Source organism: Cygnus atratus, chromosome 27 (assembly GCF_013377495.2).
Source record: "Cygnus atratus isolate AKBS03 ecotype Queensland, Australia chromosome 27, CAtr_DNAZoo_HiC_assembly, whole genome shotgun sequence".
NCBI classification, from domain to species: Eukaryota; Metazoa; Chordata; class Aves; order Anseriformes; family Anatidae; genus Cygnus; species Cygnus atratus.
In genome coordinates this window covers 5039449-5057044 of record NC_066388.1, presented here as the reverse complement: position 1 = coordinate 5057044, position 17596 = coordinate 5039449, and the positions used below count along the sequence as shown (strand labels likewise).

Below are 17596 nucleotides of genomic sequence, written 5' to 3'. Positions count from 1 at the left end.
ATAAGAAGGTGAGGATGCATTACAGGCTAGTGAGGGTTGCAAAGAGGCACTTGGCAGGAGGAGCGAAGGCTCTGGAGCAGGAGACCTTGAGGCCAAAGGCCATTGCTTCTTGCAAGTAACAACAGGCAGGCTGTGAGTGCCTGAGAGCAACAGCAGAGCAGGGAACAGGGCATGATTTCTGCTGGCTGTCAGGCACTACTGCTGCAGGCAGCGGGTCATAGTTTCTGCAGGGAATTGAGCACAGTTTCCATTAGGCAAGCACGGCCTTACCCATCCACACATCCACAGCCCTAGCAAAGCGCAGCTTTCCCAGAACCAGTCTAGGACCCCCAGTGCTGTCCGGAAACCTAGGCTGATAACAGGGCTGGAGCAATAGCTGCAGCCAACCGGAAGCCAGCTGAGCTGGAGTATTATCTCACCTTGTTTTTGCCACGGGCACACTGAAGGAGCCCATCCAGCCCCTGCACAAGGGGCTTTGCACCTCCTTGAGCTCCTCAATTGTAATTATACTCAGGTGGTTTAACAGCAAGCAGCTTGAAGCACTGATGGGAGAGCAAGCACGTCCCTCACCACGTATCCCCACACACTTTGCACTTGCTTCCCCACCAGGGAGCAGGTCAGGAGCCACCTCAGGCACCACCTCAGGCACCAGGCAGTTTGGCTTGCCCAGCTCTCACTTTCTTTCAGCAGTGCTGGGGCATGGATGAGGCTTTCAAATGGCTTTCCTTCCCAGCATGCCTGCAGGCTATGGTTTAGAAAGACTAGTCTTGTTTGTTGACTTTCTCTCCAGTAGATGGACGTTTCTCACGGTTTTAAGGTAGCACAAAGCCCCCCCTCATCTCCCAAGCAGAAACAGCCTACCTGGTATTTATAGAAGTTCTGTGCTAAGGCCAGCCACAGAGGGGTTTCTGGGGCGCACTGGTTAAATATTGCAACTGATCTGAACCTTTATGCGGGACAGAGCCCAGTTCTTTGTAAATAGTCACGTCAAACAAAGACATGAACACAGTTGTCTGTTTATAGTATTTTTCTGGTTCAAGTATACCTTATGAGGAACCATGGTGAGATTAATAAAACAGTATTACTCCAGTGACCACTTAAGCAAGCGCCACTTAGCTTGACATTAACACTAAGAACTATTTCAGCTTGGATGCAGTGTATACTTTTTAGTGTTTTGTACCAATCTCACGTGTGCTAGCTAAAGCATGGTACAGATAGGCCTGTGATTGCAATCACTCCAGATAGTAAATTTGCTTTAACCAGTACATCAGCACCTACTACACAGCACCCCTACCAGAATCCACAAAGCCTTTCCAGATGTTTCATAGAGCACAACTGAAGCCTAAGCTCAGATCCCTCTAGAACACTGCTTGTTTCAGCTAGATTTGTCCTTTTTGCAGGTCTTACAAATGGTTTATATTTTTTGCATATGGAAATACTGGATTGTCACAGATTTGTCACCCCCATTACAACACTTCTTTAGCCATTTTGTATTTATCAGTGATACAATCCAATAAATCTCATTTAAATTAGTCTCTGCTCTTAGTGTGTTTCTGATGCAATCTCAGTCATTGAACCTTCCCTCTCCAGGTGTTCCTTACTTAGCATTGTTATGAGCAGGCATTGCTCTCCCCTGGAAGGGAATGGGGAAATGTGTGGTTCGCAATGACTCAACAGGTGGCTCTAGCATGGCAACAGACCTTCAGCTTCACAAAAAAGTTTCCCAGCACCCAGAAAGGTAGGATCAGTCTTACCAAGGATATGTGGCCAGATGCTGAAGAGGAAGAAGTCTAGACCCACCTCACTGCCCCAGAACAATACTACACAAGATTTTCCAAAGTAAGGTTGGTATTAGATAATCAGAGCTTGCAAGCAAAAAGCAGAGGACTGTATGTTTACACGGTCACTATGAACATCAGCAACAGCTGATGGATTTGTTTACAACTGGAGTCTAAAAGCTGAACAGTTTTTGTTCAGGCATGAACAAAATTAATTATGGATGTAGCACTTATGCCTTGGTCAAACTCAGGGAGAAAGCCAGACCCAGCCCTGCTCTGAGGGAACAAGGGAAGCTCACTGTACAAGTGTTTTCATTTGTCAGAGAAGTACAAAACTTGCTTAAAGTAATTCTAGGAAACAAGTGGGGTTCCCCCCTTCCGTACTTTATTCAGAGTTAGCCTGGATTATTCACCAAGCACTGGAATCCTTTCACACTACAGTCCAGGAAGCTTACTGTGGGCCCAGTACAGTCACCAACAGCACCACCCCCCCCCCCCAATTTTCTTTGGTTAGAGAAAAAGGGTTTAAAAAAGTCACCATCCAAATAGCAAAAAAAAAAAAAAAAGCTTAGCTGCACACTAAAAATGTTACAACAGATCTACCACTGTCTATGGCCCCAGCCAAGCTGAGAACAGATGTGGCTTTTTCAAGTAGATGGTTCTACAGAAGAGCTCAACTCAAACTACATGTCTAGCATTGAGTAAAATACTTCAGAGCAGGTCAAATGCAAGCAGTCTGGGCATTTGTGAGAATAGAAGCACCGAAGTCATTACTTCTGCACTGTGAAGCCCCACTCCAGTTCCTCCAGGATTGCTAATATTGCACCAAGTTCCCTGGAGAACTGCACGCCCAGCATCTCAACTGCTGCTCTGTCCCTGCAAGAACAGTGTAAGCTGCAGGGCTGACTTCTTAGAAGAGTGTTAGCTCAAAAAGCAGCTCTGCTAGATGTTATGTGCTGAATGAATAGGCCAGGAGTGTAGATGCTTATGCCTTGGTATAAGCAATGCACATATGCTTCAGCTTCAAATAAATATCTATGACCTCAGAATAGGAAATACCACTTCTGTACAATAAATAAAAATATTGCATTTTCTATCGGCCTGTCTGGGAGTCATTTTGGAATGTTGTTTTCAGTGCTAAAAACAGTCCTATGTTAAACAGTTAAGGCTTCCAGTGCTTTGGGTTTCAACAGCTTCTTGGCAGCAATGATGGTGTTCTTCATCAGCATGGCAACTGTCATGGGCCCAACTCCTCCAGGGACTGGAGTGATGTAACTAGCTTTCTTCTTCACCCCTGCAGAATGGGGAGGAGTTACAGTTTAGCATAGAAGTCAAGAGCAGTAAGACATACACTAGTCAGCCAGCTTGGTAAGAAGCCATAATCAATCTAATATTGTTGAAATTCCTCCAAGACTGTCAGCTAAGGAATATTAGGAATATAAGGAATATTAGGAATATCTCAAGTTAGTTATCCCATCCCTCCCCTCTCTTCCTCATTATCCAAGGCAACACAGAGCACACCATAGCCTGACCATCTCCACTATTAAGCAAGCTTACCTTCTAGCCCAGGCTGGGGAAAAAAAAGAAAGGTCAAATAGCTAGATTTATGCAACAGAAATCAAATCTGAAACCAGATGTGGATGGGCCTGATGCATGCTCTTGCAAAGCTCTCCAATAAAGTAATAGTCTGAGTATTTGCCCTCTCTTCCAAAAGGACTTTCCAGTACCTTTTACAAGGTATATGGAGATGCGGAGCTCATCAGAACAGCCTGCCTGGGCACTATTGCAGCTAAGTGGTGAGCAAGGCCAGTAAATAGCAAGCCAAAAGGTAAGTTCCATGTGTTTTCATATGACAAAATTTAAAAGCAGGAGCATGGGCTATAAATTTGAGTAGAGACAAGCAGACCAACAGGTCCAGGATGAATCTCTTCTACGTTGCAATACAGTGTTCCCATGCCATGTTACAGGAAAGCTCTTCCCTTGTACACTGAATGCACAAGCAAGAGAGCTTCAGGATGGATCAGCATCTGCTCCACTACATGAACCAGGACTTTCTCACCCCTTCTCAGCATGCTAAGAAGTTTAATGATGAGTTTAAGCATGAGTTTAATGCTCAAAGTACCAGATGCCATAGTCTTTTATACCTTCAAAATCCACATCCCCAACCAGCCTTGATTTGGCAGTGATGGGATCCTGCACTCTAGTTATCCCCACATCAATAACTGCAGCTCCTTCTTTGATCATATCAGCTGTGATCAGGTTGGGAATGCCTGTAAGAGAACAGAACCACATGCTTATAGTGGTGCTAAACAGTCCCCTGTTCCCCCTCACCCCCATCTTCACACCACCCAGCCCCATAAGTTTTGACCCACCCAGGCCTTCCTGCCTCACAAATACAAATCTAGCCACAGTTGCGAAATCCAGTGCCACTCCTTGAGAGGTTCGTCTCACCCAGAAATGAAGGATTTTTTTTACTTATAGTCTCAGTATAAAGAACTAGAATCCATCCCCGAGAAAGAAGTCTGGCCAAGAACCTGGAACACCCCTTTCAGGGTGGGGCATTTGTCTGGTTCTACCACATACTGCATCAGCTGAGGAACTCATCCTACCTTCCACTTAGAGTCACATGAAAGAGTTAAGTCTTTCTCTGGTTTACTGACCACCTTTGACTATGAACACGCCTTCCTTCCTGCCAGCAGCATTTCTGCTTTTATGCAACACTACCTTCAAACACCAGTTCTAATCCTTCCAGTACCTTTTGTCTCTTCATACCCAATTTCTAACCCACATTTCTCTCCTCTCCCACAAGCTTACAGCAAGCTTCAGCTGCCAAGCATCAACACCCCAAATCAACTTTTCTGTTGATGAGCTACCCCCATGCCAAGGGGATAGCTCAAGATCCCGCCTTCAACCTGGAGAAGAATACGTCTACTTGTAGCTGTTCTTTAGGTCTGATCAAGTGCTTGCTGGCACACCGAGCCCTCCTGCCAGATGCTATTTTGCATTTCAAAGGGCCACAAACAGCTCTGCTAGACTCTCCTAGGCTTAATCACAGGATATACTGGCTGGCTCAAACAGCCAGCCCTTGCCTACAACAGCTGCCAGCAGCCATAAGAATACCAGACTATCCCTGTGCTCCCAGAGATGCCTCAGACAGGGAGGCCCTGGAACATATGCCAACAGAACTGTCTCCTGCAAGGAAAGATTCCCATCAGAAACACCACACAAGCTGCAGTGCAGCATCCTCTGTGCATCACCTGTACTGAGAGTTCAGCCTTACCTGCTGCTGCTACCACAATGTCAGCACGGATTGTGTGTTGCTTCAGCTGCTCCTTTGGAGTGTAGCGGTGTGATATTGTTACTGTGGCATCACCTGCAAAAGGGGTTACACAAAGCCTTTTACCCATAAGTGTACCTAAACTTGTCAACTTCTAACTCTTCACCTTTGAGGACACCTGTGAAGGTAGGAGGAATACAGGAGCCTAAGGACAAACCACTGGGAGTAGCCTACAAAGTCAGATCTTGCACGGAAAAGGACAAGGACTAACTGAAGAAGGCTCTGAAGTGTTACAAGACTGCCCATGTGCAGAGTTAACTCTCCAGCCTCAACCACAGCCCATGTGATGTCATGGTCCCTGAGGCAGGCCTAGGACCTGCTTAAAAGCCTAACAAGGACTGTGGTATAGGCAAAGGGCTTCTTCCCACAACTGCCTGGTGCACAGGCTCCAAGACCAGCAAGCTCCTACCTCCTGGGCGCTCATGCCTGCCATCTGTATGCAGCAACATGGCTATGGGCATTCCCACGTTCTTTGACCGGCCAGCCACCACCACATTCTTCCCCAGTGTTGGGATGCCTGCAGTAGATATGAGAGTCTTAAGACAAATACAAGCTGGAGTTGTGCCATACAGCAGCCAAATACTGCAGCAGCTTACCAGTTCTCTTAATGATCTCCCACACACCCCAGGGGGTAGCTGGCAGCATGGAATACTGGTCAAGGCACATGCGCCCCACATTTATTACATGAAAGCCATCAACATCTTTGTCTGGAGTCACAGCATTGCAAATCTTTCGCTCATCAATGTGTTCTGGAAAAGATAAAAGCTTTAGCACTAGGGATCAGACAAAAAAAATGCATTTTGCAGTCAACGGGAGGCCTGGCTCACTGCACTAGCCCCTCAACCCCTTCAAAGTTCGTAAGCTTGAAGTTATTCAAAGCCTCCAGTGAGCTCAAGGCTAAGAGCTCCCAGCAGAAGGGGACTGGAGCCACTTGGGAACTACGGTGTCGCTAATGCAGAGGGTATTTTTAGACTGCCTCAGTGTCACAACCAAATTTAAGCTCCTGGCTCAGGAAGCTGATACTCCTCACACAAGAATAGATTTCCATGACCCCCATCAACTCAACTCATACAGGCAGCAGTATGATGAAGTAGTGAGATCAATTTCTTTAAGCTACATCAGCGTGCCACTTTTCATGTGGCAAGAGAACTCCTGAGCTATACCGCCTTCTGGCACATAAACTTAGATTTATATAAAAATGAAACAGATTGATATCTAGGTACTCACCGGGTAAAGGAAGCTGCACTAACAGGCCATCCACATTGGCATCATTATTTAGTTTGCCGATCAAATCCAGTAGTTCTTCCTCAGTAATAGAAGCTGGCTTGAGAATCGTCTCACTGCTGATTCCTGTGCAGTCATTGAGAGTGCTGCGTTAGACAACAGCATGTACACAAGTGGAAAGCAACTTCCCTAATCCATGCTGATTTAAGCTGTCTAGTTTCATTTCTGCACAAAATCCAATATGGATACACCAAGGACTGCATGCTTCATACAACAATGAACACCTTCCAGGTTGTAGAACTTCATGAGTCTTGCAAGTTATGATTAAGGACCATTAGTCTGTGCAGTCATTCCTGGGAAAGTCTGCTGAAACCAGAGGCCCTCCAAGTGCATGGAGGGCTTGGAGAAACTAAATGGAAATGTGTTATGATGAACATGCAACTGCACCTGCTGCAGACCCTCTTCACCACAGTAAGGGCATGCTAGCCTAAAATGTCAGTTCCAAAGAAGGCTTCAGCAGCACAGAACCCAGTAAGAAATTAAACCACTGTGTGCCCTGGACCCCCTTCAGCACATTTCCCCAGAAGTACACTCAGGAAATCTTTGGCTGAACATCAAGTAGGACCTTGCCTTGCAAGACTCTGCTGAATGTGACTGCAGCTTGGATAGTTAATTTAAAAAGACAAATCAAAGCCTTGCCAGTGTTTCACACAGGCCTGGAAAGACTGCAAATCCAAACTACAGAGATTGATGTTGCCCTAGAGGATTCAAGTGGCATAACACATTCAAACCATGCCTATTAACTACATCCCAGCACTACTATGACCGCAGGCAAAGCGCTCACAGCAAGTTCTGCCATAAGCCTGGACAGCAATGCAGCTGAGGTGAAAAGCAGCCAGGTGGATGCATCCTAAGATCTTCCACAGTTTCCAGCATAGAGGACTCCCCCCAGCCAACGAAACAGGAAGCAGTCACTTTGTTCCAGTTTCAGAGCATAGTGCAAGACTTACCAACATCAGCAGCTGCTTTGGTTTTGTTCAATACATAGGAGTGACTTGCAGGATTTTCACCAACTAGAACAACGCTGAGGTGAGGTCTCTTGTTTCCAGCTGCTACCCACTGTTCAACCTCATGACGGGCTTCCTGTCTGATCTGTCGGGCCAGCTTCCTTCCAGAAATCACAACTGCATCACCTCTGCAGTGGAAAAAGTGTTACCAAAACAGTCAGCATTGTTACGAACATCAAATCCAAGCTTTGTGCAATACTAGCATAAAAAACAGGTGCTAACCACAAAGCAGGACAGAACTGTCTCTTTCATCTGAGCTGAGTACAAGCCTTTATTACAAACCCTTTTTGTTTCTGCAAATTGTGTTAAGCAGCATATTTCAGTCTTAAGTTTCCAGCTCTGCTGCCCAAAGCTACCATTAACAAGCAAAACTACTGGTGGGACAGAGTTTTGTTTTTTTTTGTGAAGCCTAAGAAACCGTACACTGCTTCTCTGCAAGGCTGGGAGTCCACATGTATTGTTCGTATTTTAGCTTGAAGCATGAGCTATATGACTAGCCTCCGCTTCTGAAAAGTCAGCCACCCTTCCCTTTCAAAGGCATGACAGCTTCACTATAAATGACTTACATGAGGCAGAACTCGTTCCACTTAAGTGGAATTTCCACTACAGAAGATACCAAGCAATTCTGGCATGTCTGACAAGCGAAGAAGGGTGTCACACTGCTGCACCAAGTGCAGTTCTTAGAGAGCCCGGTCACCCATAGATTTCTCAGGAATACCACCAGTCTACCTAGCATGCACCTGGCACATGTCCTGCCCTGCTCAACTAATTGCTGCCACCACTTCAGTCAACTCTTTAGATTGTGAGAGCTGGGCTGGGTACTCAATTCCAGCCCCTTCAAAAGACTGCAGCGCTTAGCTGGAGTTGAGGGGATATTTTTCCGCTTGAACCATGTCAGAACAGGTCCTCACGTACTTCTCAGGTCTAAATTGGTAGGAAGAATATAGAGCCTCTGTCAAATGCATTCCAGGCAACTGGATACCCTGCAGCATATAGAAAGGCTGGCACGGATTACAGCTAACGAGGCCACAGCTGCCAGCCCCAGTCAGCACAGGCTGTGCACACTGCTCACATTTGTTCTTTTTTCCTTCAGGTTATGGCTATCACTCACATTAGAATGCGACTCTCACTCACTAGTCCCTCTGTGAGGGATTAACCTGCCCAAGATTCACTTTTAGACTTCGCTGGAACCCCCTCCTGCAAGGCCTCGCGATGAGCTCTTCACTCACGTACCCAAGTATTTACCCAGGTACTCGGCTCCTCCATCAGGCCCCTCACATGGAGCAGAGGGAGCTGCTCCCCAGCATCACTGCACAGGCATCGCTCACAGCCAGGACCTGCCCATTTCGGAGGCAACCAGCCAGCAAAACGCACCACCACCAACTTGCCACGGAAATCCAGGAGACAGCCACCCCTTAGAAGAGAGCCTGATGACTTTCACCCTCCCACATCACTCATCCCAACAGGAACAAGGCGGCCGGCTGCAGCTCCCTCCTCAAGAGCGGAGCAGCCCCAGCTACCCGACGTGCAGACCTCCTCCCACCCGAGTCTCACGAGCCCGGCGCTGCTTCCTGAGGGGTCTCCGTGCTCCAGGCACGGCTGCAGCAAAGGGGAGCCCCCAGCGGAACTGCTCCAGGCCCGGAGCAACGCGGAGCAGGGGCACAGCAAAGCCTCACATCCCCACCTGGGATGGCGTGCAGCGCTCCCTTCTTTCCTAGGCTAGGACCCGTGCAAGCATGGGGCTCTCTTGGTACGTTAACCACTCAGCGCCTCACCCCAACAGCCAGCACCCCAGCCGAACCTCTCGGACAGGCGTCGAGCCCCCCCCCCCGGGGGCAGAACCGCCGCAGACCCTCCACGCAAGGCGGCAGCGGGATTTCATCAGCCTGCAGCGCCCGGCACGGCCGCTAGGGACCCGCCTCACTCATCTCCGGCAGCGCCCACCCCGCGGCCCCCCGCGGCCAGGCCCTACCTGTGCGCGCTGAGGTGCAGGCGGCGGCCGCAGGGGGGCCGCAGCGCGACCCGGCCGAGGGCGCGGAGCGGGCACAGCGCAGGGGCCATGGCGATGGCGGCGGCGGCAGCGCCAGCGGCGGCGGCACCTGATGAGAGGCGCGCCCAGCTCCCCCGCCCGCCCCCTTATAGTGCGCCGAGGGCCCGCCCCCGCTCGAGGCCGCGGCCCGGGCTGGGTCTCGCGAGAGCTTGAGGGGCACGGCCGCGGCGGGAGCGGCGCCGCTTCCCTTCAGGCTGGTCGGCGCCGCTCGCCATGAGCTTCCTCTTGTGAGTGCCCGGCCGCGGGGGGCTCCGAGGAGGAGCCGTGGGGCGGGTTCTGAGGGGAGACGGGGAGCTGGCACGGGAAGGCTGCTGGAGGCAGGGTGGGCGGCGGGGGCCTCGTGAGGGGCCCGGGGAGGCTGCGGGGTGGGGGAGCGCAGCGTTGGTTGCGGGGGGGAGCCTCGGGGGGGAGGTGGCTCGCGGACTTGTCGCTCTCTTCGGTGCGAAAAAGTATCGGTAACCAGCTCTAGGGGCGGGCTGCGGCATACCCGTGTGATGTGAACGCTCCGAAAGATTTTAGCTCTTAAAGCCTGGGAAGCGTGGCGGAAGGGTCGGTGGCAGGCTGTGGTGCGGGGAGGGGCTGGGTGCCTTCTTTCTGGGGTCGATGGTGTGCTAGGTCTGTGTTTGGGGGCTCTGCCTGCGGTCAGCAACGTGCTGGGCCTGTGTATTCTGCCTGTGGTGTAACAGGAGGCAGTGGCCTGGCTGAAGAGTGAGCTGGGTTGAAGGGTCTCTTATTTCCGCTCAGAACGTTGCGCGGAAGCAGTGTGTGAAGACCTCAGGCCGTGCAGTAATGCTGCACCAGGAAGCTGGTGCGAAGCGTGCGCAAGCCAAGCACGTCTGGTTGTGTACGGCTAGGGGAGGCAGCAGACCAGCGATGAAGCATATGTACCCTCCTCGATGCTTCGGCTTGCGCCACCCTAAATCAGAAGCAGATTTGGCAAAGGCTGAGAGCAGGACACTGTGGGCTCTGCACAGTCTAAAAGTTAACATGTTGCAGTTAGAGGCATTGAAATTCCTTCGGCTCTTGGCAGTATTGGCTTTTGTGCGTGGGTTTAAAGCCAGTACTGAGTTCAATGACCTGCGTCCCTCTGAGCACCCTGCAGAGAGCAGCTTCGGCACTGTTGTAGGGGCGTGGAGTTGTGCAGTGGCACAGCTGTTGTAGAACACAACAAGAGACAATTGCAACTGCTATGGTAATTTGTGTTTTAGGGCTGGAGTCTGTTAAATTGCTATTTTGAGCAGATTGTTTCTACAGTGTGTCTGAGTGTCTTGTCATTGCCCTGTCAGACTTGACCCAGTCAGCTGGTGGTTTTGTTTCCTGGTTTGTGGGCCACTCTGAATGCAACTGTCGCTGATCAGTCTTTAGGCCTTTGCACCAAATGTTTATTGCGATGTGAAAAGGGAAGTGTGCACACGGCTGTCAGAAACACTTTGGCCTGAGCATATGATACGTTCACCCTGGTAGGGGGATGGGAGGGGTAAACGGCTGGTGTTACCACAGCTAAAAGTGCCAAATGGCAAGGAGTAATTCAGCTGTAGCAGGAGGGAAATATTTCTTAGAAGGGATTGCAGCTGACAGATTAACTAGAAATGTTTCTCTTTTGTCAGTGGGAGTCGATCTTCGAAAACATTCAAACCCAAGAAGAATATTCCTGAAGGCTCCCATCAGTATGAACTCCTGAAACATGCAGAAGCCACCCTGGGAAGTGGTAACCTTAGGCAAGCAGTTATGCTGCCAGAGGGAGAGGACCTTAATGAGTGGATCGCAGTTAACAGTAAGTCCTATGAAAAAGCAATCCATCCATGTGTGGAGGTGGAGTGGGAAGAATATGAATCTCTGGGTTTCATCCTTAAAAGAAAAGAAAACAGACAAACAAAATAATAATAAAAAAAAATCCCAAATGAAGTTCACATCCTGGCCAGATTCTGTTTAACTAGGTAGGGATAAAAGGAAAGTAAGTCAAGAGTCAAAGGGCTGTTGTGCTCTGGAAGCAAGCAAAAAGCAAGAAACAAATCCATATTATTTTGGTTTTGGGGTGCATTTTCTTCAAGTTCCAACTTGTAAAGATGATTAGGTTTGTGAAAGGTTATTTTTAGAATTAGGAGTAAGCATTGATTTTGGAATTATAAAACCAGTAGTTAGTGCTGTTGGCTGCAAAAACTGTGACAGTAAACAGCTTGGGTAAAAAATGGAACTGTATTCTTCAACCATATTTTCCAGGTTTGTGTTGGTAACTTAGGAGTTGTATTTTCTTTCTTAAAAAGGAGGCTGGGAACTAAAGCAGTTATTTCAAAGTTACAGGAAGTTAGGAGGTTATGTACAGCTTCGTGCCGTACAAATAAGTCAGGGGCAGTAGCCAGAAGATTTAAAAAAAAAAAAAAAAAAAAGATCAAAGCTGACTGAGATATTCATGTTCCTAGATGGTCAAAGGGTCTTGAAGTCAGCCACATGATGGTGTGTGTGTTTTTGTGGAGAGCTTTGCAGTATGTTCACCCCTGTGATGGTGATCCTCAGAGGCAATGTCAGCTGAATGGAAGCAAATTGGTGCTGCAGTTTGCTCTGTTTGCGTTTTGGATAAATTTGATACTTTTTCCTTTACAGCGGTGGATTTCTTCAACCAAATCAATATGCTCTATGGGACCATCACAGAGTTTTGCACAGAGGCCAGCTGTCCAGTCATGTCTGCTGGACCAAGGTAAGAAGTTTTATGGCAGCCTGCAGCTGCAATTTATGTGTTGGGGAAGTGGATGGATGTTCAGGTCACTCAAGTGTGTCGAGAAAAACTAAAAAAGGGAATGAGATGTGTCTGGATGGTGTTGGGGCACAGCATCATGCTCCTGTAGAGTCACTCACTTGCATGCGAAGCCATGTGGTCCATTAGGGAAGCCGCATGGTATCAGTAGCAGATTTGTTTTAAGGAAAATAAGAGGTCTAACTTTGAAGTGGCAGATCTTTCTGTTCGAGTCATCTCTTAATCTGTTGTCTCAGAGCAAGCACTCCAAGAGGTCATTGCTTGTTTTTTTCTGAGTGAAAGTGATTGAAGAAGATTGAAAGGTTGAAGAAGAGTATACACGATGGTTCTGAACTTAAGTACTTTGTTGAGTTGAAGCAACAGCAGCGTATCTTGTTGGTAAGGTTGGTTGAGGCTTGTTATCTGGGACAGCAGCATGGAGTCTGGCTATTGAGCAGTATTTGTAGGGTGCTGTGTAAAGTCCTGCCCTGCTTTTCTAACCAGAATTATCTAGATTGCAAGTTCCTGTTTCTATATTTGGGAATGTTTCCTGTAACGACTTCCTGTTTAAAGTGCAGCGTTCATTTTCACTTGGTGGTGGTTGAGACATGACAATTGAAACATGTTTTTTTCCCCACTGCCCAATTTTGCAAAAGACCTCTGAGAAAGGAGAGTTCCATGCTACGTAGTGTTCTGACAGAAATCTGCCCCACGTCTGAGGAGCTGTGGATTTATAAGCACGTATCAGTTTGAGATGGTGGCTTTTAAAAGCTTTTGGCTGACATGTGGCCTAAGGATGGGGTCTTGGCTGTCTCGTGCTGGTGGGCATCTCCCCGAGGGAGTGCTGAATTCTCCGTTGATGTGTGAAAACTATATGATTCTATATGTAGTAACTCAGGCACTGGGGTTTGGCCCCATCACATGCCCCATTTAAAGGAATGCTGATGTTGGAAGAGGTTGATTCCCAGTTGAACATCACTTGTGAGGGTCGCTGCACAGAGTGCTTCTTTTGCAGAGCACATCTTACCAAGATAAGGAGGAAGCTGCAGTGCCTTGTTGCCAGAGTAGCCACAATGCAATGAAAATGTATTTCTTTCACTTGTATAGCAAAGAATTTCTTTTTTCGGTCTCCCAACAGATATGAGTACCATTGGGCAGACGGCACCAACATAAAGAAGCCGATTAAGTGCTCGGCTCCAAAGTACATTGATTACTTGATGACATGGGTTCAGGACCAGCTGGATGACGAAACGCTCTTCCCTTCAAAGATTGGTAATTGCAACTGTTGCATGATGCAACATGCCTTGTATATAGGACTGAGCCACAGCGCCACCGGAAGGTCTCTTTTTGCTTCTTACCAAACTGAAACTTATCCCTGCATATTGGTGGTTTTCAGGCGTCCCTTTTCCCAAGAACTTCATGTCGGTGGCCAAGACCATCCTGAAACGGCTATTCCGCGTGTATGCCCACATTTACCACCAGCACTTTGATTCTGTCATGCGGCTGCAGGAGGAGGCCCACCTCAACACCTCCTTCAAGCACTTTATCTTCTTTGTGCAGGTGAGTTGCAGAACAGCTGGTCACCTGCCTCCACCAGGGTTTCTTGTTCCCTGATTGCTTTTAAAGGGAGTTGGATTTTAAGAGCCTACTTGCTCTTTGAAGGTCTACAACAGTGTTGTGATGGAACACAGCTCAGCTCTCACCCTCTTTACCATGTGAACCATACAGCAGCGCCATCTGGGGTTTGTTTTGATTTTTGTGCAAGATGGCTATAAAGGCTCCCATTTCCCTCTCTAATTTTAAGCTCACAAAGGGACCGGACTTCAAAGAGAACCTGGGGTTTTGTAGCTCAGTAACTGACTCTGAGGTAGCAGCAGCACCTTTTTCACGTTGCCCATTTTTTAACAGCCTGTAACTGCGGGCGACTTATTGTGCGGAGCAGCCTCAGCAATGCAACATGGTTTGCCCAAAACGCTTGAATCTCTCCGCAGAGAAATGGGAGAGATGGCTGCAGTAATGTCTGCATGGGAATTTATGCCAGCACGCATTTATGCAGCTGGTTCCCAGGGCGTGTGTGCTGGCTGCACCTGGAGCCCTGTGTTTTCTAGTGGCTCTTTCAGCAGTGTGTTTAGTTCTTGTGATGCTTTTTCCTGCCAGGAATTTAACTTGATCGACAGGCGGGAGTTGGCTCCACTGCAGGAACTGATTGAGAAGCTGGGCTCCAAAGACAGATAAACTTTCCCCAGGAGGACCCATTCAGCTTCTGGTTGTGTCTGTTCCTTTCTGCTTTGTACACCAGCCGTTCTCCGTTTCACCTTCAGCAGTGCAAGCCTCAAGAAGCTGGATGATGTGCTGGCTGGCATCGCCTCGCTCAGTCTTGCAGGCCTTTGGCAAAACAGTGCTTGTACTGCACAGTGGCAGCCTGCATTGTTTTATAACTGGTGGCTGAGCTGTGGTGACTAGCGCTACTTCGTACATTTTTTTCTAAGCTATGTACTCAAGTCTGGCAAGAATTGCAGTCTGGGACTCTTGACACAGAGCTTGTAGCAGGTTGCTTTGTTTCCCACAGGCATGGGTGAAGTTCCAGAGTGCCACACTGTTTTCAGTGCTGGAGCAGTTTCACTCTGGATCCCATGGATACAGAACCTGGCCTACAAGCAGCCAGCCTGGGGCTATATCCAGCATGTGCTTCCCTTGGGGAAGACCAGCAGTGGTACAGCTTATTTTTGGAAGTGCTTTTTTTGGATTTAGATGCACTTTGGCCAAGAGCCTTAAGCTCCCCTCATGGCAGCATTGGGGGGAGGAGGAAAAAAGTGCCTGTCAAGGGGAGCCTGTCCCCTTGGTGTGCAGAGCAGCTTTTCTGTCCCCAGCTGGGGGGGGGGGGGGGGAACACGACACAGAGGGAATGGCAGGGACCATGTGTGGCAAGGCAATAAAGTTTCTTCTTCCTGCTCTCTTTTTTAATGGATGTCTTGTCCTTGTACCTCCTTGCTCTATGCACTGGTGCCCTCACAGCCCCACCCAGGTGTTCCAGTTGAAAACAAACAACCCTAAGGCATGTTTTCCCTTGCAGGGAGTCCCCCTGGCTGGTGGCTGCAGCAGCATCCTGCTTCTGCCCCCCAGTTCTGGCTGGTCCAGAGCCTCTTCACACACACAGCCTCCAGCATCTTTATTGACCGGGTCATTCCCGGCAGCTGCACAAGTCCCCTCCCATTCCCCCACTTCCCACCACAGAGCTCAGCCCAGCATCAGGGCTTGGGGGTGGAGGTGAAGATGCGCAGTCCATGCATGCTCTTGATCTCTTCACTCAGCGCCTGCAAAAGACAAACACAAATACTAAGTCCCACTGCAACGTGAAGGCGGGTGGCTTAAAAGCACCAAGTATTAAGTGCTAAAGTGGAGCTCCTAACATGTATGCATACAGCGCTCAAGTGCAAATGCAGCGTCTGCTGTGTCAACTGCAAGTGCTGTGCACGCAAGCAGACCGCATGCAGCGCTGCAGCATACCCATGCAAGCGGGATGCAAAACTAAGCAGTGACAGAGCACGAGGGCCAAATGCTGCATGCTGGCACCGTGCGGCCGTGGTGCCGCAGGAGCGTGCCAATGCCTGGCTGCGTGCGGGTGTGCATCTCGGGCGCCGTGCACCTGCCGCTGCAGCCCTCACCTGGTTAACCATCTGGTGCTGCTGCACCGGCCGCTTCTCCCTGAACTCCTCCGACTCGATGTGGACCTCGTACATGGCACCGCAGCCTCCTGCAAGGAAGCGCAGCCCCGCGGTGCGGCCCCCGGCAGAGCGCTGCCGCCGCCCGCCCGCCCAGGAGACCCCCGCCCCCCCCGGCAGCCACCGCGGGCCGGGCCGGGCCGGGCTCAGCCCCGCCGTGGCGGAGCGCACGGCACGGTGCGGGGGGGGGGATGTTGGGAATGGGGGTTAGGGGGAGCTTGCGGTTTACCGGAGATGTCCACCACCCTGATGGCAGAGGCGCGGGGGAACTTCTCCCGCAGGACGCGGCTCACTCGGGCCTCGCCGTCCGTCCGGGAGGTGAAGCTTCGCCAGGGGCCGCACCGCAAAACGAGCTGGGATGGGGGCGGGGGGGGGGGGGGGGGGGGGGGGGGGGGGCAAAACAAAGGCGCTGTGACACCGCTCCGCGGGGCCGGCAGCGCCGCTTCCCCGCCGCACGGCCCGGGGCGGGCGCGTCACTCACCGGCCCGCGGAACCGCAGCCCCGCCGCGGCGGCCATCTTGGGCCCGTGGCGGCCTCGGGACCGGGCGGGGGAGGGCTCGGCACAAGCCGCGCCGCGCCTCTGCCGCCTCCTTTCGCCCCCTGCCGGCCCGGAGGACCCCGGCGGGGCCGCGGCCTGGTGGCAGCCGCGGGCCCGTCCTGCTGCCAACCCCCCCCCCGCGAGGATCTCGGCCTGTCCGCACCCCCCCCCCGGGCCCCTTCCCGTGCCCTGCTTGAACAGCCACTCACCCCCCCCCCCCCCGCAGACCCAGCCCCGACCTTCCCACCCACACCGAAGCGGGCGTCAAACCCCCACCGAGGCACAGCCCCCCCCCACCCCCAGCCACGACCCCATCTTGTCCCCCCCCCCCCCCCCAGCGACACACACAGCCCCCCCCACCTCCCCCAAGGGCCCCTCCTCATCCCCACCTCACCGCCAGGCAGAGACAAACAGAATGGCCAAGTTTGAGTGCAAAAAATAAATATAAAATTTATTAAAACACCCACAATATTTTAAAGATATCAGGAATAATACATTTCACAGCCTGGTTGGCTGCGTGTAACTTAGAATAAAATACAAATTAAAAAAAAAAAAAAAGAAAGGGAAAGGAGGGGAAGGATCCATACATGGAATTCTTAGGCATCCTAAAAATAAATTTACCAAAACACTGGAGGTGAGGGGAAAAAATAGGGCATTAAGAAACAAAACAAACAAACAAAAACCACACAAAAAAAAAGGGAAAGAGGGAAAATTATACAAAATAAAATTATCAGCATAAATTTACTGTCCTAGAAGTATCTACAGTTTAATACACATTAATCCTATTGCCTTGAGACATGGGAAAATCTACCGTTCCTCGATCCGCCCCGGAAAAACTTCATTTCAAGTAACCACAGTCCCGAGCTGACCAAGAAATCTTCAAGTGTGAGTCCTTGGGAGCCACAAGGACTTTGCGCGGTGCCCCCCCCACCCCCCTGCCTGCCACCGTCCCACCTCCCTCATCAGCTCTCCAAAACCCGAACAAAATGTCAAAAAAAAAAAAGAACACACAAAACAAAAACAAAGCAAACAAACAAAAAAAACACCTCCAATCAAATCCCGAGTGCTGAACCCAAGAAAATGGCGCTTTTTTTTTTTTTCCTTTTATTACCTATTCACTGCGCTGCAGTGCGAAACCCATCGCCAAAA

At 50.0% G+C, this 17596-nt stretch overlaps 3 protein-coding genes across 4 annotated transcripts; 1 reads left to right on the top strand and 2 right to left on the bottom strand.

Annotated features, from left to right (window-relative positions):
- Positions 1 to 2127: 2127 nt before the first annotated feature.
- On the bottom strand, positions 2128 to 9567 carry MTHFD2 (methylenetetrahydrofolate dehydrogenase (NADP+ dependent) 2, methenyltetrahydrofolate cyclohydrolase). 2 transcript variants are annotated; one of them, XM_035568773.2, is made up of 8 exons: positions 9379 to 9567; positions 7350 to 7534; positions 6343 to 6465; positions 5712 to 5864; positions 5525 to 5632; positions 5059 to 5151; positions 3923 to 4048; positions 2128 to 3072 (listed from the first exon to the last, which is right to left on the bottom strand). In XM_035568773.2, exons 1-8 carry the CDS (start codon positions 9465 to 9467, stop codon positions 2933 to 2935), a joined length of 1017 nt encoding a protein of 338 aa, XP_035424666.1. In that variant the 5' UTR covers positions 9468 to 9567; the 3' UTR covers positions 2128 to 2932. The 2 variants fall into 2 exon arrangements, with proteins under 2 accessions (XP_035424666.1, XP_050571749.1); XM_050715792.1 differs by lacking the exon at positions 9379 to 9567 and adding an exon at positions 9182 to 9288.
- Positions 9563 to 15155, top strand: MOB1A (MOB kinase activator 1A). The gene is made up of 6 exons (XM_035568777.2): positions 9563 to 9683; positions 11064 to 11230; positions 12058 to 12151; positions 13326 to 13459; positions 13584 to 13747; positions 14345 to 15155. Exons 1-6 carry the CDS (start codon positions 9670 to 9672, stop codon positions 14420 to 14422), a joined length of 651 nt encoding a protein of 216 aa, XP_035424670.1. The 5' UTR covers positions 9563 to 9669; the 3' UTR covers positions 14423 to 15155.
- A 186-nt stretch (positions 15156 to 15341) lies between these two features.
- On the bottom strand, positions 15342 to 16502 carry BOLA3 (bolA family member 3). Its single transcript, XM_035568778.2, has 4 exons — positions 16391 to 16502; positions 16139 to 16262; positions 15853 to 15941; positions 15342 to 15501 (listed from the first exon to the last, which is right to left on the bottom strand). The coding sequence occupies exons 1-4, from the start codon at positions 16424 to 16426 to the stop codon at positions 15436 to 15438; spliced, it is 315 nt and encodes a 104-aa protein (XP_035424671.1). The 5' UTR covers positions 16427 to 16502; the 3' UTR covers positions 15342 to 15435.
- Positions 16503 to 17596: the final 1094 nt, after the last annotated feature.

Excerpts from the sequence above, each read along its gene's own strand:
- MOB1A (XM_035568777.2), top strand. Across the intron at positions 12,152-13,325 it reads GTCATGTCTGCTGGACCAAG|ATATGAGTACCATTGGGCAG; the intron begins GTAAGAAGTTTT and ends GTCTCCCAACAG. Across the intron at positions 13,460-13,583 it reads GCTCTTCCCTTCAAAGATTG|GCGTCCCTTTTCCCAAGAAC; the intron begins GTAATTGCAACT and ends GGTGGTTTTCAG.
- BOLA3 (XM_035568778.2), bottom strand. The coding sequence starts at position 16,426 with ATGGCCGCCGCGGCGGGGCTGCGGTTCCGCGGGCCG. Across the intron at positions 16,263-16,390 it reads GGCTGCGGTTCCGCGGGCCG|CTCGTTTTGCGGTGCGGCCC; the intron begins GTGAGTGACGCG and ends CCCCCATCCCAG. Across the intron at positions 15,502-15,852 it reads AGCACCAGATGGTTAACCAG|GCGCTGAGTGAAGAGATCAA; the intron begins GTGAGGGCTGCA and ends TGTCTTTTGCAG.
- MTHFD2 (XM_050715792.1), bottom strand. The coding sequence starts at position 9,288 with ATGAAATCCCGCTGCCGCCTTGCGTGGAGGGTCTGCGGCGGTTCTGCC. Across the intron at positions 5,865-6,342 it reads AGTGCAGCTTCCTTTACCCG|AACACATTGATGAGCGAAAG; the intron begins GTGAGTACCTAG and ends TATCTTTTCCAG. Across the intron at positions 4,049-5,058 it reads CATTGTGGTAGCAGCAGCAG|GCATTCCCAACCTGATCACA; the intron begins GTAAGGCTGAAC and ends GTTCTCTTACAG.